Here is a 20,893-nt window from a genome sequence, read left to right on the forward strand (position 1 = left end):
GGTTCCAGAGGTGTAGCAAATAGCTAGAGGGTGGGAATGGCCATAGTCATTGTTGTCATCTTTATGAGAACACTGTGCTAAAGAAAAAAAAGACAAGCTGAGCATGAAGAAGATAAAACCACCAGCTGAAATAAAGTCGCAGCTAGAGGAGTGACAGGTTTGCAGGACTGACAGCTAGACAAGGGGACATCAGTAGATTACACCCCGACCCAGAAACCTGTTTTTCAAGGAGGCCCATGTATGATGTGTAACTGTATTTCACATTCAAAATGAGCCACATATGGGTTTGCTATTAAGAGAAGGCTCTACCTCTAGCCCTGTCTATTCAAATAACATACACATAACACAGTGAGCGAAGCTGAATGATTAGTAAACCGATTCAAGTGAAATTAGTTGCATTAAAAAAAGTTTGAGAATAGTTACTGTTGGAACATATCTTTATGTTTTCTGTCATTTAGAAAAACTACTGGCAAATGGAGGGTTAAAGAAACACAACAAAAAATCTGCATTAAGCATCACATTCAAATCAATGAAGCTCTGGAAAAAAAAAACTTCACATTTTAGAAAACTGCAGATAATTGCAGAATGTAAAGTGTACTAAACTGATATAGCTACAATGCTCAGCAATGTACTCATAATTGGCTAAGAGGATGTCATGAAAACATGTGCACAGAAAGTAACCTGTTAGTTCATAACCTGTTAGCTCATAGAATAGCTTTACAGACTTTTGTCACTCTGATAGACAAACTTTTAAGAACTCCAATAGCTGCTCTTGGTGCAGTGTTAGAGTTGTAAACATATGGCTTCTATTTTTATGAAACATGATTTTTGGGCAAATTCCACAATAGTTTGGAGTATATCAATATCAACTCGGTAATAGTCGGCAGTACTAAGCATCTTCTTTTAGACTAAACAAGCTTTATTCAAATTAGTTTGACATGGTTGAACGTAAAAGCTGCACATAACACTGCAGTGCATATGGGCTTAAAATTTCAAGGAACTGGATAATGCACACAACAAACAACCAACATTAAAGACAATGTGACAGGTCTTTCACGAAGGCTTTGGTTTGAACAGATAGCTAACTGTGGAATAGCTCATTGCTCAGATAAAACTATCACTGTGAGCTAGTATGAACTTACTGATTATGAAAAATACTGTGGTCAAGGCAAGAACAACACTTTTTATTAAATATGCACTTGGTGGACACATTAGGACTTGCGAATGCATTCTAATCTGTATAGAACACTTAACTAAACAAGAGAGCACCATAAACTAGATGGCATCTCTTTACACTTCCTTGAGCAGTGTGCGCTCTGCTATGAGTCATCACAGCTTGTTATATAGCTAACTGTTTATGCAACACAGAAGCAAAAGCTGTCACTATAGTGTTGGTGAATTGTGATAGTTCTGGTTTAACAGTGTTCCCAAGATGCATAAAATAAAAATTAAATGGCAACAAAGTCACACAAGGAGCCCCTGTGTTGTCTGGCACAAGCAAGGCCTGTACTTCCACTCGTAAGCGTAAGCGATGCTTTAGTTTAACATTGGCTTATTCAGCATTTTGTGAGGAATGGATTTAGCAGCACAGTAGCAAAATGAAGTAGCCGTGTCTTTATTTAAAGCACCAGAAGAAGGACAGAAATAGTGTTCGGTCAAACCACATTTTAAACAATACAATCCAATGCCAGAAAAGGTCAACTGTGCTGATAAATTTCTCACCTATGTCTGTCTTACCTTCTGTACTTCATTCTACATTCTTTTGCTGTTTTAACTTCCCAGTGAGTCACAATCAGCTTGTATTTCTGGCCATTTGAGCTCGGATTACACATGCAAGAATCTATAATGAAGGGCTAAACACCAAACACAGGACACTGCTCATCAAAGACATGGAGTGAACAAGATATGTGACACAGTTTGTGTATGTTACCCTGTTCAATCTAAGCAGCATAGTTTTCTCTGCTTATAACCGACTCTCGGAATGTTTTCCACAGTATTACCCATTGCAAATATCTCTTGAATTCATTAACATATTAGTTGGCTGCTTTCATTAGATTCGACCTACAGTGAAGTCAACCATATTGCCATTGATAAATTCTATAATGTATTGAATTTTGTTTGAGGGGTAACGAAATCACCTTGGAAAGTACCACAAAGTTAAGGAATTAAGAGAAGTTTTCAGATACAGAACTTCAGTCGTGAAGTGCACTTAACGTGCATTTCAGCAATGTAAAGCTGGCCACAATAGTTCCCTGGTCTCCAGAGTGATACCTGTTCGCTCCGTGGTCACTGCCTCACCCATTCAATTCAGCACACTTGACCAGCTGCTGTAAGTATGCAAGTGTTTTGTATAAGTACATATCCATTCTTGATGATGAACTGTATCCATTAATTGTTAAGCCACATACTCCACTACATCTTTCCATTTCTGCTTAATCGCGAAAACTAGCCATTGAGTGCAAGCACTTACAACGTTACAGGCCTCAGGAGCCCTTCTCCCCACTCCCTTTCTGAATCCACCAGTAACACTCGCATTCATTAGAGTGTCTAGAGTGAGACGAAGTACTGGTGAATAGGAGTGCACCTCAGTAAGTGTGTGCATGCAAGTGAAGGAAAGTGCATACGTATACAACATATCAGCAAGTGTAAGCTCACTGCCACCTAATTTAACCAAGGTATGGGAATTTGTGCATGTTTGCTTGACATAAATGTGCATGTAATTTTTCAGCAAGGTAACCAACAGAATTAAACAGCAGCTTTGTACTACGATCTGATTTCTGTACTGTATTCAATAAAAAGTTTGCAGGCGAGTGTAGTGGCTTTTCTGCATGATTTGTTTTTAGATAACCGCTGTTGTGTTGCACTGTCCATTTTAACATTACTGTCTATGCATAAGTGTACAGCAGTGTCCTTCTATTTACACATTTATGCGAGCCAGTACAAAATTATCCGTCCTTTGGTTTCCTGTAAGTTTTCAGCATGAAGTTGTTGAGCCACAGCTCTGCAGGTTTGCACATGCTGCACGAGTTAAATTGCAGCCATAGTGAAGACAATGGCTTCCCCATGAGTATCAGCTACAAAACAGTAGCTGGACAAAAGTTTGCACGAAAAATCGAAGTCCCTATCGCTTCTCATTTTTCATTTATTTTACCCTCAAGGTACATAGTACATTTAGAGGGGAGGGGCTAAGAGAATACAAAGTAAACATCGGTAAAAGTAACTCAAACAAAATAAATAAGATCAGTAAGAATTCCAAATTTTGAGTTGACATCCGATGATAACAAACAAAGGTACAAAAGATACAAATACAAATGTGATGCACACAATGGTAAAGAGGTTCGAAAAACATAATATGTACAGTGGATTTACAAAATGCATCGTTAACTTTTTGATCATGATGCTAATGAAAACGTTGCAATAGAGAAAGGTACATACACATAGGCAAGACAAATATTACAAAAAGTTCGTTTTCAAGTGCGTTTCTAAACATAAGTGGATTAATTATGCCTGTTAATGAAGGGGATAAGCTGTTCCAGTCTTTGCTAATCATTGGTAAGACTGAATTTGTGCCCATGATAGTATTGAAATGAGAAATACTAACTTTCTGATTATGATCACAGCGAGAAGAATCGGTTCGCTTCGACGCGCGAACCGATTCTGTAATTAAGGCTCTGCGTGTTTACAGATAGACAAAGCTCATCATTTCATTGAAATGCTTAGTGTAGAGAACGCAGTGCATTAGCCTTTTAGGAAATTTATCTAAAACAAATTTCGAAGCGAGAGTGTGCACAGCTTTTTTTATCGCCCCATGTATCTACGCAATTTTCTTGTTCCTTGAGAATCCTGAGTGGATACCCGCTTAAAGCGCCCGACTGTGCGACGTCCTGCGCTTGGCAGGCACAACTGCTGGCAAAAGCGTTACCCGATGCCGATACAAAGTTTATGGAGTCGCAAGAGCGCGCTGGAGGGGGGGGCAAGGGGGCTGCTCCGCAGACATCGAGCATCACATGAGTTGGCGGCGGACTTTGGGCAAAAACAATGGTCGTGGTTCCAGGGCGGTGCCTGGCGCTCTCGCGGAATAGTACTCGTGCTGCAAGCAGACGACAGCTGGTTTTCGGCGAGGCTCCACGACTTTATTTCCCAAGCGCCTTTCGCGATTACAAGCGGTATGTAGGTTCCTTTCTGGATGAGTGCGAGTTTGAGCATGCTCAAAAATAGGCCGGAATGGAACAAGATTTTGCTACGCTGTGACAAAGTAACTTTTATCGCATGTGTATTTCTCCTGTGTGCGATTTAATATGCGGTGCAGCATTTCGCTACAATGAGGCGGTTACCTTAGCGGGCTAAACAAGTGCCTGAGTGATCTCTCGGAATAAGGCACGAATTAGCAAAACTGGACAAAGAGCTTTGCGGACACTATATCGGTACAGCGAATAGGAAATGGTCGCTTCGATTGAAAAAGCCGGGAAAAGTTTCATTATCTTCTCTGAAAGATGCGGCAAGCATCGTCGTTTAAAGAAATAAATAAAACTACATTGCTGAAACAATTCCCACTTTACAGCAGAGTCACGCGTAGTAGAACGTTATGAGGACACGAAATTAGAGAGTACGCACATCCAATTTGCCACTTACAAGCCTTATAACACACGAGAAAGAATCAAGCTCCACGAGCTTCCACGGGCTGGCGAACGAATACAGCTCACACATACAAGTTTCACGGGGGTGTATACGAAGTACAGAGAGCGCCAGAATGCTGAGCGAGAACCGCGGCCTGAGTGCGCCGACTTCCATTTGCTAAGTACTACTACTTCAACATGCCTTCACGCAGCACATCGAGATTTCGACGTCGTGTAAGTTTTCTCATGTTTCGTTAGTAGTCACCGAAGTAGGTTTATTTCACTTCAATTTCGGCGAACACATTCGCCTCCCCAAACTAAATATATTTCATGTTCAACTGTTGCTTAGTGAAGAAAAACGAAGGTCTAGTGTCGCGCGAGTGACGGTACGACGCTTGGAAGCATTTGCACTGTCATGAGAAAGTGAGAACCATAAGTTTAAGCAAGCGTCGGTGCTGCGCTGGGCAAAAGTTTCTAGCGTGAAATCATTGTTAAAGGAGTACAAACACACAAAAAAAAAATCCACGTGGTTTTTTTCTGCTGTAATAAGTAGTTAATGACTCAGATATCACGGCACAGAACCTCATTTACTTCAGAGCGCGACAGGTAATTATTAGCAGTCTTTTTGTAGCAACCAGTCGAAGTTTAGGTTCCGGAGAGCAACGAGACGGGAGACGCGGGACTGTAAACAAAGTGGTCACGTGTTCGCATAAAGCCATAACGTATGCTCTGACGCGCAGCCAGTGTATGCGACCAACTTGCTGAATACTCTCGTGCGACTGCCGCATCGGTCGGACGACCGCAGCCAATGACAGCGCCTGTAGCGTGAACGTCATGGCCACGTGGTACACCTGGCGGGGCGGGGCCGGAGAGCGGGCGCGTCGCCGCTCTGATCATGTCGGTTCTTTTCTCTCCCTGGCCGAAACGCGGGCCTCTTTCGCCGCAGACGGCGGCACATAAATCGGCTACAATTTGTTTCTGACACGAAATAACTTCTAGAATAAAGTGATCTCGAAAGAGTGCGAGTTATAAAACGTTGTGCGAAATAGTAAATCATTGGCGTGATTTCTACTCGGGCGCGGTAAGCGCAGACGCGCCAGCATGACTGGCGTGTTTACTCATCGCTACTAACGGCACCGGGAAAACTAACCGTATTTTCACTTAATAGAAACATAAATGTTCAGGCATTGATTGTGCTGACGAATTTAGGCGCTTTATTACGAGCTGCAGGCGCATCGCAAGGACCCTCGGCCCCGGATAGACGGCCGGCGAGCTAGGCCTACATCGTCTCCCAGCGATCACAAGCTCGCCTGGCATGCTCGTTCGCTTCTGTCGGCGCCAATGAAATCAAATGTGCTGCAATTTAAGCGTGACATAACTGTGTACACGTTGTACCGACTAACATGGGCGCTTCGTTACACGAGCTGCAAGCGATCGTGTCACAAGCGCAACCGGTGTCGGATTCGATGGCCCAGCGAGCTATGCCTGCCGGCTCCTGGCCATCGGCGGCTTTTAATGGATCCGATGGGGCTCTTGCATTGCCCAGGGTACAGTGTGCTAGAATCTAGTTCACTATACCCAGGGGGTGCTGCGAAGGATGGATGGATGGATGTTATGAGCGTCCCCTTTGGAACGGGGCGGTGGCTTGCGCCACCAAGCTCTTGCTACTATGCTGCCTAATATCCTACCTAGGTTAACCAATGAGAAAAAAAAAAAGAAAAAAAAACACACTATGAACTACCACGTACAAATTTTCTGATACTCTATTGCGAACTGTGCTTTTGTACGTCTCCGTCCTTTGTCGTTTCCCTACTTTTCTTCCACCAATCCTCCAATCGCCTCTTACTGATGTCTATTGCGGACCTGTTTGCTTTACCACTGCTCCCGCTGAACCCGAGGGCTTCAAGGAGGCCAGTGGTGCCTAAATCGACCGCTGGATAGATGTCTTCACATTCTAATAAAATATGCTCCGTCGTTTCCCTAGCTTTACCGCAGCAAGCACATGCTTCTTCTTCCTTCTTATATCTCGCTTTATACGTGCGTGTTCTAAGGCATCCCGATCTGGCTTCGAAAAGTAATGAGCTTCCCTTTGAGTTATCATAAATGGTTTCTTTCCTAATTTCGTTTTTTCCCCTTAAGTAGTTACTCATGGCAGGTTTCTTTTCCATTGCCGCCACCCATGAGATTAATTCAGCCTCTCTGACTTTCCGCTTGACCTTCTTTGTTGCTGTGTTGCGAAAATGGTGCTAAAAAGCGCCCTCTGCCCTGAACTAGGTAGTACCAAGAAGAGTTGACTGTTGGGCTAGTTGGTCGTCCATATTTGAAGTAGTAGCTTAGCGCGAATAAAACCACGGACACAAGGAAGACAGACAAGGACAAGCGCTACTCACAACTGTTTAAAGGAAGGAAGGATAGTGCATGCATATATATATATATATATATATATATCCTCTTGTCACGCGTGCGCCTACCAAGCAGAAGAGTAGCCGAGGTTGCGCAAGTTAAATTCGGCATCCAGTAATGTGATAGAAGGCTCACTCACGCATCTATCTCTATTCTTCTTGATAAAGAAGGCTTCAAGAGCGAGCCTGGAAGAGGCGTTGCCGCTCCTGCCAAGAATAGTTGTCGCAGAAAATCGAGCGTCGCAACCACACGCGGTAACATGTGCCACCAAATGTGCGCCCTTATCCTCTTTTTTCTTCAGTTTTTGCGCATGTTCCCTTAAACGGTCATTCACATAACGCTCAGTTTGACCAATGTAGAGCTGCCCACAAGGGTGCAAGGGAACTGCATAAACAAGCCCTCTGCAGCACTCAACAAAGGGCCCGTAAACTCAACCGCATCCCGTAAACTTTTATTGTTGACTGTACATCGAGCATTGCAGTACCGTGCAGATGTTGCTTTTTTGTGCAGAGTAAGTACGCATTACATGCGAGCACAAAGCTATCGGAACAGACGCCGTGCGATAACACACCTGCGTATTCTGCGTGGATTACCGATAAAATATTTTCTCATCCAGCTGTTCAAAGTGAAGTGGACATCGATAAGGGGCTTTCCTCCTGTTGCCTTTGCTTTCACTAGTACGAATAGGCAGCAGTGTCTCAATGTGCATCAGGCGCACAATTCTTTTGTCCCCTCGCTCTAAATCGTGCCGGCAGGATAAACCCAGCTCCAGTACCGAGCCGACAGCGCAGGCAGGCAGTCAGTACTTTTTGCATCGCACGTCTGCAAGCTGGCTTCAGAAGAACCTCAGGTGCGTTCGCGTCAAGCGAAGCTAATGCACGAGAAGCTAAGCGGGTTGAATTAGGTCACTTCACTAAAGATAAATAAATAAAAATGTAAGCGCACTTACTCAGGATGTGCTCAGCCACAATGAAATAAGTAACTCCTATCGCAAAAGACGTAACCGTCCTTTGCTGACAACGGCTTACTGACATTTACTTTGCTCACGATAGGCGCAACTCTAGCAAATTGAGTACGTGTGCGGCCCTTGCTTCATTAAAGTAGACAAGAAGGCTAAGTGAGCATCTCGGAGTTTAATGCGGTGAAAGCGATAATTCGCTACAGGCGGAACCCTGCATTGGGAACGTGCTGCGAGTGTGCGAAAGACTTATTAATTCAAACAATCCAATTAAGGACTCGACATTAGATATTTCTAGACAGTCGCTGTTTATTGCGCGCACACACACACACACACACACACACACACACACACACACACACACACACACACACACAAACACACACACACACGTGTGCGTGTGTTTTGTATAGTGCTTGAACGCGTAAAACGACGTTTTGTTAGGAAAGTAACTAGAACGCCAGTGCATAGCTCCGCAAAGTTCGAGAATATTTCGGAACTGTTGTCACCCTGAGAATTCGTTCCAAATAGATCCGCCTTGCGAAATTCGAGGCTAGAAGTTGCAAATTGGAATACGGGCCATAAGGTAACCGTTTAGAAACTTCATTAGTGCATTTCTGTTAATTAGTTGATTCTGCTTTCAATTTTTTGTGCAGGTAGTGTCCGCCGCTTTGAGTAGGCCACTTCAACTAGAATTGTACTATCTGCCACGGGCAACCTTCATCACTTTTGAAAGTGTTCGCTGAAACTCCCTGTATACATTTATATAAGTCTTTTATGTAGACGTATGTATACGATCGCATCGTCGATATTCGCGTGATACTTTCTCGAACCCCAGTCAGTGATATTAGGCTCGAGCTGCTGCCGAACCCTACCTTTTCTACGTTATTTCGGTCAGCCTGTTGCATATTATAACTCCTTTCCCTTTTCTTCCGCTTCAAGCAGAGCGAAGAACCAATCGGAACGGCCCGAACACCGACTCTCGAAATGAGCGCCGAAGTTATTGCGGGAACTCCGGCTCAAAGGCCCGACAACTGCAGCCCCGAGATACCCGACCTTTGTCAACCCGCATTTCTCGTGGAATGCAGCACCGGGGCCCACACAACTGGACAAGAGAGTAGCAAGTGCGTCGACGACGTCGACGTCGTCAGCAACAGCGCACCCGGTTGGCGTCGTGCCGTGAACGCTCTACTGGTCGTCAGGCTCGAGATATACCTGGCACTCTACGTGGTGGCACGAAAGATGAGCACCACAGTAGTCCAGGACTTGCCCCTCCGGAAGTCCTGCCTCAACACGCTCGCCCTCAACTCCAGCGTCTGCTCCCATCTGGACGACTTCGAGGACGTCAAGGACGAGGCCGAACAGTACGCCAGCACGACGAGCATGATCCGTTCCGTCGTGCACCTGGCACCTTCGGCGGTCATGGCCATCTTCGTCGGGCCCTGGTGCGACAAGTACGGCTACCGGACACTGCTGGTGACCGCCACGGTGGGTTTCATGGCCACCACGCTGCTGGACATCTTCACCGTGTACCACATGGCGATGCCGCTCTACGCGAACATCCTGTCTATGATTCCGGACGGACTGTGCGGAGGTCGCGTCAGCATCTTCACGGCCGTCTGCAGCGCGGCAACTTTGTCGACAAGGGAGAAACGCAGGCGCATGAGGTTCTTCGCGCTCAGCATAGTAATGTCACTGGGCGTTCCCCTGGGCAGCTACGTCGGCGGCCAGATGTACGGCCACTTCGGATGGGTGCCCGTGCTGTACACGTCTTTCACGCTTGCGTCGTTCGCGCTTGTATGGACCTTCGTTGCCATCAAGAACCTCGCGAAACCGGAGCACGCGAAGGACGGGCTGTCGCTAAGGCTGAAGAATTTCTTCCAGCTGCAGAACCTGACCGAGAGCTTCAGAAACGCGATGAAGGCCAGGCCCAACAGGGGACGGCTGCAGCTGTGGTCTCTCTTCGCGGTCACTGCCTGCGTCATATTTGACATGTCGTGTGAGTATACGTATGAAGCCTTCGATCAATCTCAAGTTCGAACGTCGATCACAGGTGGGTCCGTAAGAGTTGAAGCAATGCAGCGTCGAGACGCGCTGCTTTAAGGCCCTAGCTGCAGTGGAACGGAAAAACACTTCATAAACAAGGCGTCAAGAACGCGTTGTCTGTACCACAAACCATTTAGAGTACGAACTCATTCTTTCGAAACCTAATTTGAATTTATTTGGGGGAAAATAACACTGCATGGTGGAGAAAACGAGGGTCATACTTTCCTTTTTGAGTTTCGCTCACCACGACGCCAGTGGCGTCATGCAGTGCAACATCGCTGATTGGTCTGTACTTACATATGTCAAGGCCATTTTGAGCATACTTTCCTATAGACTATGGTTTTGAGTATTCTCTTATCTTGGCAGCCGATTGAATCTAGTCGTGAAACACGCTGTCAAAATGTAGCCTGCACTTCCTAAACTAGTACTTACATACTAGTATTGGGCTGTACTTACATATGTCAAGGCCATTTTGAGCATACTTTCCTATAGACTATGGTTTTGAGTATTCTCTTATCTTGGCAGGCGATTGAATCTAGTCGTGAAACACGCTGTCAAAATGTAGCCTGCACTTCCTAAACTAGTACTTACATAATAGTATTGGGCTGTACTTACATATGTCAAGGCCATTTTGAGCATACTTTCATGTAGACTATGGTTTCGAGTGTTCTCTTATCTTGGCAGGCGATTGAATATAGTCGTGAAACACGCTGTCAAAATATAGCCTGCACTTCCGGCCATATTGAGCATACTTTCCTATAGACTATGGTTTTGAGTATTCTCTTATCTTGGCAGGCGACTGAATCTAGTCCTGAAACAAGCTGTCAAAATATAGCCTGCACTTCCTGAACTATAGTTAAAGAGGATCAACACTTCGCTATTCGCGTCAACAGCGAAGCAAAACGGTATTGCGCGTTCCCATTCGCTTCACGTCGCGCAGGCTTCATGAGAAACGACCCGACTGCATTTCCTGCACCTTGACCGGGGGATAGCGTTAGGCTTGTGCAATAGTGCCGTACTAAAATATTGGAATGAGTTCTTGAAGTGCAGGGCGCATGATACTTTTTTTTTTTTCACAAAGCTTGCCCCGAGCACGTACCTTTTCAGAGACACATACGCCCTTTATTAAATGTGATTTACGTTTATAGACACAGCAACACCAGCAGCGAAAAAGCTTGGCACAGCAAACACTTACAAGCAACAGACTGTTTTTAGATCACAGTGACTTTTTCCTGGTTAGTCTGGTGTTACCGAATGCACCTGTTCCAGGAACTTGTCGTATAAACTCGCTCAAAACAAGTACATCTCTCTCTTGCATTCTTTCACCCCAGAAGGCTTCCAACGGCAGGTTTGCGCAGCGACGAGCGAAACTGTTTCGCGATCAGAATTCATTTACCGTAAAACGACGCAACGTTTGTGAAATTGCAAAAAAAAGAAAATAAGAAAGAATGGCTGTGGCTTAGCTAAGGTTAAGCCCAGAATGCGAAGCATACTAGCCTTTATTTTAACGCGACAGCGTTAAGGAGCTCGTGTCGCAGAAAAGCCAGTGTCGTCGGCGTCGGCTCAGGCGTGCGGCGCTTGCTCAGGCGCACATTTCGTTGTCGCGCCGAACACTGCGTTGCTCCACGCTCACCACGTCCGATGCGGCGGGCGACGCCGCGAGCGACGGCGCGAGTTGGAGCCCCGTTTCTCCTCTGTCGTGACGTCACGGTGTCACGTGGTATTGAAGGCGACACCGCCGCGCCTGAGGAGCTGGGTTGAGCTCTCGTAATATGCTTCGCATAAAAAGAGCCCGAATTCGTAACCTTTAGGGAAACTTTGGGAGCACTCCAGAAGAACTTCAGTTTGGCCTAGTTGGTATTTTGCGGTCAATATGATTTGGGAGCACTGCTTTTAGGGAGCTGCCCCAGAACTGGAGGTGCGAAGAGTGCTACTGTGTGCACCGCGCGTGCTCTTTCGCAGCCTCGGGAATCGCGTACTTCTACGTGCGCAAGATGTACTCCTGGACGGTGGCCTACTACTCCACGGTGCAGTCCGTGTCCACCGTGGTGGGCGTGGTCCTGAACGTGCCCATCGTCTTCCTCTTCGTGAAGGTCCTCAAGATCAGCGATCCCGCCATGGCGCTCGTCGGCTGCTGCTTCGCAGCTGCGCAGATGGCCATACTGGGACTAGCCTACGAAGAATGGCTGTACTACCTGCGTAAGTGCACCAATTCGTTCTACTGCCTACAAGAGAGAGAGAGAAGGGAAGGATAAGCAGGGAGGATAACCAGACTGAGTCCAGTTTCCTACCCTACACGTGGGGAGGGGAATGGGGAGTGAAAGAGAGAGAGAGAGCTTAGGTGTAGAATGTCTATAGTCGGGCACTCGTCTGTTGCCCTCAGGTAGTGAAAAAGCGCTCGAACTGCTTTCTGGGCTAATTAACTGTGAGGCCAGGCTCCCAAGATCTGCGCTTCCGTAAATGGCCTGTCATCCAGTCTATTTAAGGCACACTGTAGAGTCTCACGTTGATTATCGAAGCGAGAACAGTGACACAAGGTGGCTGATGGTCTCTTCACACTTGCACTCTTGTCCTCTTGTCTAACGAATTCCCGAAGTGCCCGTTACGACAGTCAGCATTTGATTGTCGCAGGTGTCCCGCGTATCGAAAACGCCAGCGGAACCCGTGGAAGCTTTCCTTACGTAAACTTATTTTTGCCGCGGTATACGACTACGCATATATTTATCTAATTCGAAAACGCTCGCGCACCGTGCGTTGGTTTAGGCGTTAAATAATAACCACAAGAAGTGATGATTCGTCCAGAGCTCCTCCCAAATGAGGTTTTTTCGTGACCCGCTGGGCAGTTTCTGGAATTTATAGGCCTCGCGACAAGCGAGTATACAAAGCCGAGTACGGGGACGCGCAGCGATGTTTATTGGGGGGACGGTCTTTGCATGACCGATAAACCTTGTTTGGAAGTCAGAGTCGCGCGTGATGTTTCTTTCTGCGTCCCTGTCTTTGGCGCTGTGCTCGCTTTGCCATGAAAGACCACACAAGCTTCTACAGTCGCGGACCAGGACGAATTTTTCTTCAACTGAGAAGCTTTTCTTTCGAGGAACCCGTATGGGTTTCCTTTGTAGCACTTGGCTACATTTGGGTGGATGTCTCATTTTCCCTTAACAATCACTTCTCTCCACCTTGCGGGTTTCCGCAGAACTATTACGTCCAACTCTTGCCTTTGCTTCTGAGTTGTTGATAAATTCGACTTCGTCTGCCATCTGCTAGCCACCTGGTTAGCTCGGATGGTAGAACGGCTGCCCCAGAATTGTATTCGCATCTACAATTGACGACTATTTAATTCCAGTGAGTGATTCGAATAGGACAATACTCGATTTGTTATTCGCAAGTATCAAATATTCGCACACCTCCATACGATACAATGTTGAGGCTGCACGCTTGTACAGCCCCTGAAGGTAACCAAATAAAGAAACGCGTTTTTATGCGCAGAATGCCTCGTGGGGCTTCCCACTTTCCTCGGCCAGGTGGGCGTGAGGACCCATCTCTCCAAGCTCGTGGCACCTGACGAAGTCGGTAAGTGACAAGCTCAATTACCTGGCGCGTATACGTACTGTCGAAAATTTCATCGATGATTCGTTCCCGTTTTAAAGATGGCCGGTAGACACCGCACAAACTCGGCAACAACATGCGGAGAGAAAGACACAAGCGAACTTAAGCATATTTCAGAATTTGTTGGGAGGGAAGTGTAAAAGCACAGTTCTATCGAAAATGTTACTCGTAGATTATGCCTACCTTTGTATTCTCAAGTGATAACAGAGTTTTGAAATAATACTTTGCATATACTAAGCTGATTTACTCTTGCGTTTCAGTGGCCCTTATACCAGAGTACTCCGCTTATACCAAGCGCCGTCTTCCGTGAGCCACTTTTTCGGACAGGTATCCGGTATAGCGGCTCAAGATTACGGCGTCTGCATTGTGTACCGAAGTAGCGTATGTGGTTTGCTGCACCAGATTTAGCCAGCAACAGAAAGGCCACTTCGAAACGAGCCCGAGAGGCGGGAAAGCTGGCGCAAATGTAACCCAGGTGTACAACTCCGGACACTGTCAAACTCTGTAATGGCGGCATTTTGAACCAATCAGTCTCGCCCAGCTAGCTTCTCTGATTGGTTCAAAATGCCGCTATCACCAAATTTGACAATACGGCGGAATTTGACAACGCCCAGAATAGCACCACAAGAACAATGAAACATTTCACCCAAGGAATATGAAACGCATTTCAGGGTGCAGCTCTTGGGCACTCGCTCCTGCGTTGATCGTCTCCCTCCCTTGTAACCGAGCACAAGCAATGAAAGAGCGAATGCGGAGCGCAGCGGGAGATGAAAAATGGCGATAGCGAGGAGGAAAGCGGAGGAGGGTGCAGCGGAACCATGAGGCGGAAGGTATCGTGAAAGCGTGAGAAGCGTAGCGCCGCGCAAGACGTGCTCAGAGGCGACGATGGCTACGAGATGGCGCCATAGTAGCGTGCGTCGTCTGGATGGGAACAAAGCGCTGCATGAACGGAGGTCTGTCTGCGGCGGTTGCTGTGAATCGCGCCCACGCGTCACCCACGCGCTGCCTCTCGTGATCTGCCGATTAGCGAGGCAGTCGCGCCGCACTTCACTCCGTTTGCAAAGTGCCGCACGAGACAAGACTGTCCACGCCAGCCAACATATCGTGAAATGAAATCATGCATAGAGCCTTGCTCAAATTTCGCATTAGGGAGTATTGTAATCGTTGTGAATTTTCGGCGACGTATTCGGCGCGGTGTTCGCTCGTATATTGCTTTCACGCCACACGACGCTCTGATTGGGTCAAATATCGATCTGTAGCGCACTGCTACGTGCCACAATGGTCCGGTCACAAAAGACGACCACAACATGACCAGCACGCTGACGGTGCGCGAACACGGCTAAAAAATATAATTTGTGGACGCCAGGCACCAGCGTCTTTTTCTTCACCCACAAATCGACATCGCTTTACCTAGCCACGAGGAATGCTGACCATTTACAAGTATCATTCAGTGGCCCTTCAACAGCTTCCCACGCCTTCAAGAAACTTAACAGAGAAAAAAATACAATGAAAGTCGCTTTTCTCCGCTCTTGGTGCTCTTTTTTGAACACTCACAGGTCAGTATTAGTATGAAAGAGGGCCGGATAAATACGGCAACATATACTGAAACAGAAAGGTAAGAGGCAAAGCTACTTTGAATTTACGGCAGGCTCCACAAGTGCCCTGTGCATGTTTTGCAGGCAAGGTGTTCTCGCTAATGGCCTCGTTCGAAATAATGGTACCAATCATCGGCGAGGTGCTGCTCACCACTATATTCAACCAGTCCATCGGATTTTTGCCGGGAATGCCTTATCTGGTGGCCGCCGGAATCAGCTGCATCGCCGTCGGCCTCACTGCGTAAGCCCCCACAGGCCGCTCCCACAATTCCTTGTTTTTTTTCCTTCCTATGTCAAGAACGCACGTGTTTGATTTCTCTGCACCAGCTGGCAGGCAATTAAAAGATGGTTAAGATTGCACGAAAATGCAGAACTCCACACAAAAAAAGTAAACTGTTTTGCAACTTAAAAGGACACTCAAGAGAAAAATGATTTCTGCATCGGTAAATTACCTTTCTATGACACCAAAAACACCACTCTTACCACGTAAAGACGCTTGGTAAACCAGAAAAAGCGCAAGCACGAAAGACGGGTGGCGACGCTTTCTTGAAGCTCTCGCACCTGGTCGCTGTGACGTCATGAATTTCAATGGCATCTTCTACGGCCTACTTAACTATATAGCGGTACAGATCGACTATACTGTGTTCTAAAGGAATCAAACATTATACATGGCAAATTTCGGGAACTGCTACTCAGCCAACGCGGCCCCAATACGAAAACATACTTTGGAATCCCTGACGTCACACTGACGTACCACGTCGGGGTTTCGGCGCGAAATTCAAATGCTGATACTTCGACCTTCATTTACTCATCTAATAATCAAGCTATTATTTGGAATGACTGCCGGCAGGGTTCTCAAACAATGCTTTATTAGTCTCAACTGATTTATTGTTTCGCTTTAGTGTCCCTTTAACCTGGACAAATCAGCCTAAAGGGCTGCTTCTTATGACATTTTTTATTTATTTATTTACATATACTGCAGTTCAATATAGGGCTATAGGAGGAGTGGGAGCATTATAAATTACTATACATTACACATTAAAAACACAAACATACACAGAAAGATGAACGATTAAAAAGAAACCCTTTACATCTTAGCAAAGTGCTTACCAGTGGTAGCTACAAAATATTTTAGTGATAGCGAATGAGTGTTAGTGAGGAGAGAAATCCAATGCTCTATTGTACGTGGAAGAAAGCTGTACTTGAATGTGCTAGTATGAGGATAATAAGTGTTGTGCTCAAGGCATGGGAGCTACGGGTGCAATTAGCATTAGTAAATGTGATATATTTACGATCAAAAAGACCAGAGGTGGAGTTATTAATTACATATAACAGTTTTCAGGCTTAGGGTGACATTAAAACAACGTTTTGTCAAGTTCTGTAATGGTGGCATTTTGAGCCGATAAGAGAAGCTGTAGCAGCACTCTGAGCCAATCAGAGCTGACAAGATGGTGGAATTTGACACTGTACAGAATAACACCCCAGGCAAGCGCAGTTAGTAGAACTGCTGGTGGCAGCAACTTGTGAGAATGTTTTAAACTACAATGAATTCTAAACAGATGGGCTCAGAATAATGTTTCAAAGTTGGCTCGAGGCCTATTTAGGGAAGTGGTCATGCAAATCGCTGAACCAACTTCTTAGCCCTTTCTGTGAACTGCATCTGCTGTAGCTACTAAGCTTATGCGAGATGCGAGTTTAGCAGATCTTCTAATAACAAATTGTTAGTAAATTTTAGAGCAATGTATAATGCACTAATTATGTCTACTTTACAAGTTATAGATATGCAACTGACAGATGTGCAATACAGTCTATAGTGAAATGGCCTGTATAATGAAGGAATAATTTTGTCCCAGTTCTATATTGAGCTGTGTGGTGCGTGACCTCTACAATGAAGCGACCTGCATAAAGAATTATTTCGGAGGTCCCAAGCACTTCGTTATAAAGGTGCTCAAGTGTATCTGCTTTTGTAGAGTTATACAGCAGTAAACTCGATGCATCACATTTTAAAAATTCTTAAATCTGTGAATATCTGGAAAAAAAATTGAGGATCTATAAAAGTCCGTTTGAATGGCCACTAAAATCCACCGTTCTTTTTTCTTCTAAATTCAAATAAATGGTGTACACTGATTAGCAATGCTTGACATACATGCACGTCTCTTACTTTAAGGTACGTCACCAAAGTTCACCGGTACAGCATAAAGTACCAGGACATGTCCAAGTCAGAGATATCCTCTGGGCCGATCAACGACTGAAGTATCAGCCAACCTGCGCACTGACGAACAACTCCAGACAGATGCACACAGGCACTTGGCAGCAACTAGCATTAAGTGTGCAAGCTCTTGCAGTGTTCCTTCGTTACCTTCTTTTGGCAAACCAAAAGGACTTGAGCGATGACCTCCGCATGAACTGCCACACCAGCAGGTACATTACTGCCACTGACCTTTGAGGCACGTCTATACTGCTGCCCTGTGGAGACAGCTACCCGATTCTTTTACAAGGGCCTTTGCACTTAAAATCCATGATTTCAAACTTATTGTGAAAGCTGCCTAAGGGCTATGGGTTAGGCTAGTGTTCTTTACCACCTTTAGTAGGCATTACAGCTTTTAGACGCTCCCTTCATTAATATACAGAAACTCAATCATAGATAGATAAATAGAATTCATTGACACGAAAGACAGAGAGGTCGACCTGAGCTAGTGCGCTCTAGTCTGCTCCTTTGCAGTAGGAAAGAGGGAAGGGGAGTGAAAGTACAGGGATGGATGATGATGATGATAAGAGAAGTGGAGACTGCTTATGTATATTAGACAGTGGCCCGACTAAAGTCACTCACCTAGCTTGGTGTCCTCCAGAAACTTCAACAGCGCGTTAGTCGCCCACATTGGAGTTGCAGTATCAGGCCATGGGCCGAGGATAGCGTCCTCCAACAGTGGTTGCCTGCCAATGCTGGCTAGGGAACTTTCCAATGTCCTTTGCTCCAGCATGCTGGGCAATCGCACAATACGTGTTCCAGCATTTCAGGCGCCTGGCAGCATTCACAACCAGGGATGTTCGACTGGCCGATGAGGTGCAAGTAGCGACGGGTGAAAGCAATGCCCAGCCTAATTCTGTGTAGCAGTCACATTTTGCTCTGCGTAATCTTCTGGGGCAAACAGAATTTACCGTCTGGGTTGATCATATGCAGGCGTCTGTGGATGTTGTCATCGTGGCCTCTGTATGCCGTTGTAAGGTCTTGCATGAGTGCCTTGATCATACAGTTGGTGTCAGGTTGTGAGTAAGCAATCCGTACTTAATCAGAGGAAGAGAATGCTAATCTTGCCTCACTGTCAGCAAGTTTATTGCCAATCACACCACAATGACTAGGCACCCATTGAAAATTGATGACATGGCCACCTAACTCGGCACTGTGATGAAGTTTGGCGATTTCCAGCACAAGCACATAATGTGGTCCTTTCTTTTAAAATCATTTTTGTGCCTGTAGCACTGGTTTGGCATCGCAGAACACTGTCCATTTATGAGGTGTCTGCCTTCTCATAAAACAAACAGCCTCCCATATACCATTAAGTTCAGCAGCCATAGATGTTGATTTGTGGTCTAATTGAAATCGTCAAGTAATTCCAAGTTGCGGGATAACAAATGCTGCTGTTGTGGCAGATGATGTGACTGAACTGTTGTATATACTTGTACAGTCCCACTATATAATGTAAATGTATAGGACAGAGTGAGCCGTTTCAAGCCAATGGAAGAAACATGGGATTTCTTCGTAATTCCGGGTATTTGAAGCCTCACTAGTGGTCTCGGTAATGTCCATGGAGGTGTCTCGGGGATGCTGGTGGCCTGGAACCTTGCAGGTGTAGTGCTTGCGTGACACATGCAACACATAGTCCATATAGACAATGTCTGAACTTCACATAATTTATAGTGTCTATAGACAGCAGAGTACTGTGCAATATGCTTGTTGCTTTAAATTATTTTGATGTGATAGTGTAGAGATATTGTCTATAGGTATTGTCTATAGGCACTGTATATACAAATGAAGAAATCTAAAGGGGACAAAAACTAACCAGTAAAATGCTTATGCAGACAGTATAAGTCTAATGGGCACCTGCAGTGCACGTGCTTAAGGTGCGCATGAATTGTTTAACTAGAACTTAAGCACAACAGGAGCCCACCAGAGAGGCCCAGAATAGGCTCCTTGTTCAGTCAGGACTATCAAAGGTTCCTTGCTCCTCCTCCACCTGCAGCAAGGTTTGGGCAATACTCTCCTTTGCAGACTTTGCACAGATTAGAGAGATAACATTAGCTGCACACGACACTTCCGCACATGTATCACTGCTAGTCTCTATAAGCACACATAACTAGGAAAAAATAGAGAACTGTAGCACTGATTATCAACTGAGGTTTATTGTTGGCCCTTCTGAAGACACCCACATAAATTCAAACAAATATAGTTATTTCTGTACAAGTGAACAGTTAACTCCAGATGGCAGTCAACAGGTTGCCTAGCCTATTCTCTCGCCTATCATCTCATTTTCTGCACTGCAAAGCACACAGATATGAACAGCTGACTCACCCATCACTATGTCAATATTATTATTATGTTTTCAACGTAAAACTTGCTGTTTTGTTGACAGGGACAAATTGACAATACTATGCAATATTCGTACAGGTCAGAGCAGTTGGCCCATAACCACCCTTTGACAGATTCCAGTTTACATTGGCACTTTTGTGCACTTTTTGTGATACTGTACAGCAATTGACGCCAGTGAACTTATCGATGAACAATCAAATCCAATGTCTTTGATTCTCATTATAATCTACACCACCATGTTTTCAGTAGACAATTTTATTTCACTGTTGCAATTAATGCCCATTGATTGCAAGCACCACTGCACCAATTTATTAAAATTCAATAAGGTAAACTGTGAAATCGCCAAAATACTTGCATTACCAAGCTTTCACCAAGCAGTATGTTTGTTTTAACCAAACCACTTGTTCACTCCACCTTTTCTTTTATACTCTCTGCATTTTGGAATATTTTACCACTTGATATGTGCATATCAAAATTGCACTAAAACAGGGGAAATTTCATGCTCAGATTGTACTTACTATTTATTTAACTCTTTTTATGTTTTGTGCATACGGATAACAAATATTTATGAATATTGTTTACATTGCACATTTGTAACTATTACCACTCTCACACATGCTCCCTAAAGTCATATGTGGCAACATTTTTGCACTTCTACACATGTTTGCTTGATTACTGTCAAACCGTTTATTTTTGTTTGTTGTATTTTTGTTCTCTATGCCATTTCTGCAAAGCTTGTTTTTATTCACACGCATACATGATGTATCATTGTACTTTTGAATTCCAGACCTCTTCTTGCAGGTGAATACTGTGTAAATATCTAAAATGGTAATAAAAGTGAATCCATTTAGGGAGGACCAAACTAGGTTGTGGCCCTCCTCCTTAGGTGCTCCGTAATGCTCCAGAGCACATAACCCCAGTGGCAAGGATAGGCTCCAGAGGTGTAGCAAATAGCTGGAGGATGGGAATGGCCATAGTCATTGTTGTTATCTTAATGAGGACACTGCGCTAAAGAAAAAAAAAAAAAGAAGCTGATCATGAAGAGGATAAAACCACCAGCTGAAATAAAGTCATGGCTAGA

General features: G+C 45.1%; 2 protein-coding genes across 2 annotated transcripts in view; one reads left to right on the forward strand and one right to left on the reverse strand.

The window, feature by feature from the left end:
* Cln3 (CLN3 lysosomal/endosomal transmembrane protein, battenin) overlaps nt 1–20,893 on the reverse strand; it is an 84,947-nt gene that overhangs the window by 59,598 nt on the left and 4,456 nt on the right. The gene's annotated exons all lie outside the window — the stretch shown is intronic.
* On the forward strand, nt 7,742–19,077 carry LOC135906527 (probable peptidoglycan muropeptide transporter SLC46). Its single transcript, XM_065437966.1, has 6 exons — nt 7,742–7,869; nt 8,923–9,976; nt 11,986–12,222; nt 13,510–13,593; nt 15,309–15,465; nt 17,392–19,077. The coding sequence occupies exons 2-6, from the start codon at nt 8,965–8,967 to the stop codon at nt 17,474–17,476; spliced, it is 1,575 nt and encodes a 524-aa protein (XP_065294038.1). The 5' UTR covers nt 7,742–7,869; nt 8,923–8,964; the 3' UTR covers nt 17,477–19,077.

Source organism: Dermacentor albipictus, chromosome 9, assembly GCF_038994185.2.
Source record: "Dermacentor albipictus isolate Rhodes 1998 colony chromosome 9, USDA_Dalb.pri_finalv2, whole genome shotgun sequence".
Lineage (NCBI taxonomy): Eukaryota > Metazoa > Arthropoda > Arachnida > Ixodida > Ixodidae > Dermacentor > Dermacentor albipictus.

What these genes read in the sequence shown, in the direction of transcription:
- LOC135906527 (XM_065437966.1), top strand. Translation starts at nt 8,965, where the DNA reads ATGAGCGCCGAAGTTATTGCGGGAACTCCGGCTCAAAGGCCCGACAAC. An exon ending in CGTCATATTTGACATGTCGT is followed by an intron (nt 9,977 to 11,985) that starts GTGAGTATACGT and finishes GCTCTTTCGCAG; the next exon opens with CCTCGGGAATCGCGTACTTC. An exon ending in CGTGGCACCTGACGAAGTCG is followed by an intron (nt 13,594 to 15,308) that starts GTAAGTGACAAG and finishes CATGTTTTGCAG; the next exon opens with GCAAGGTGTTCTCGCTAATG.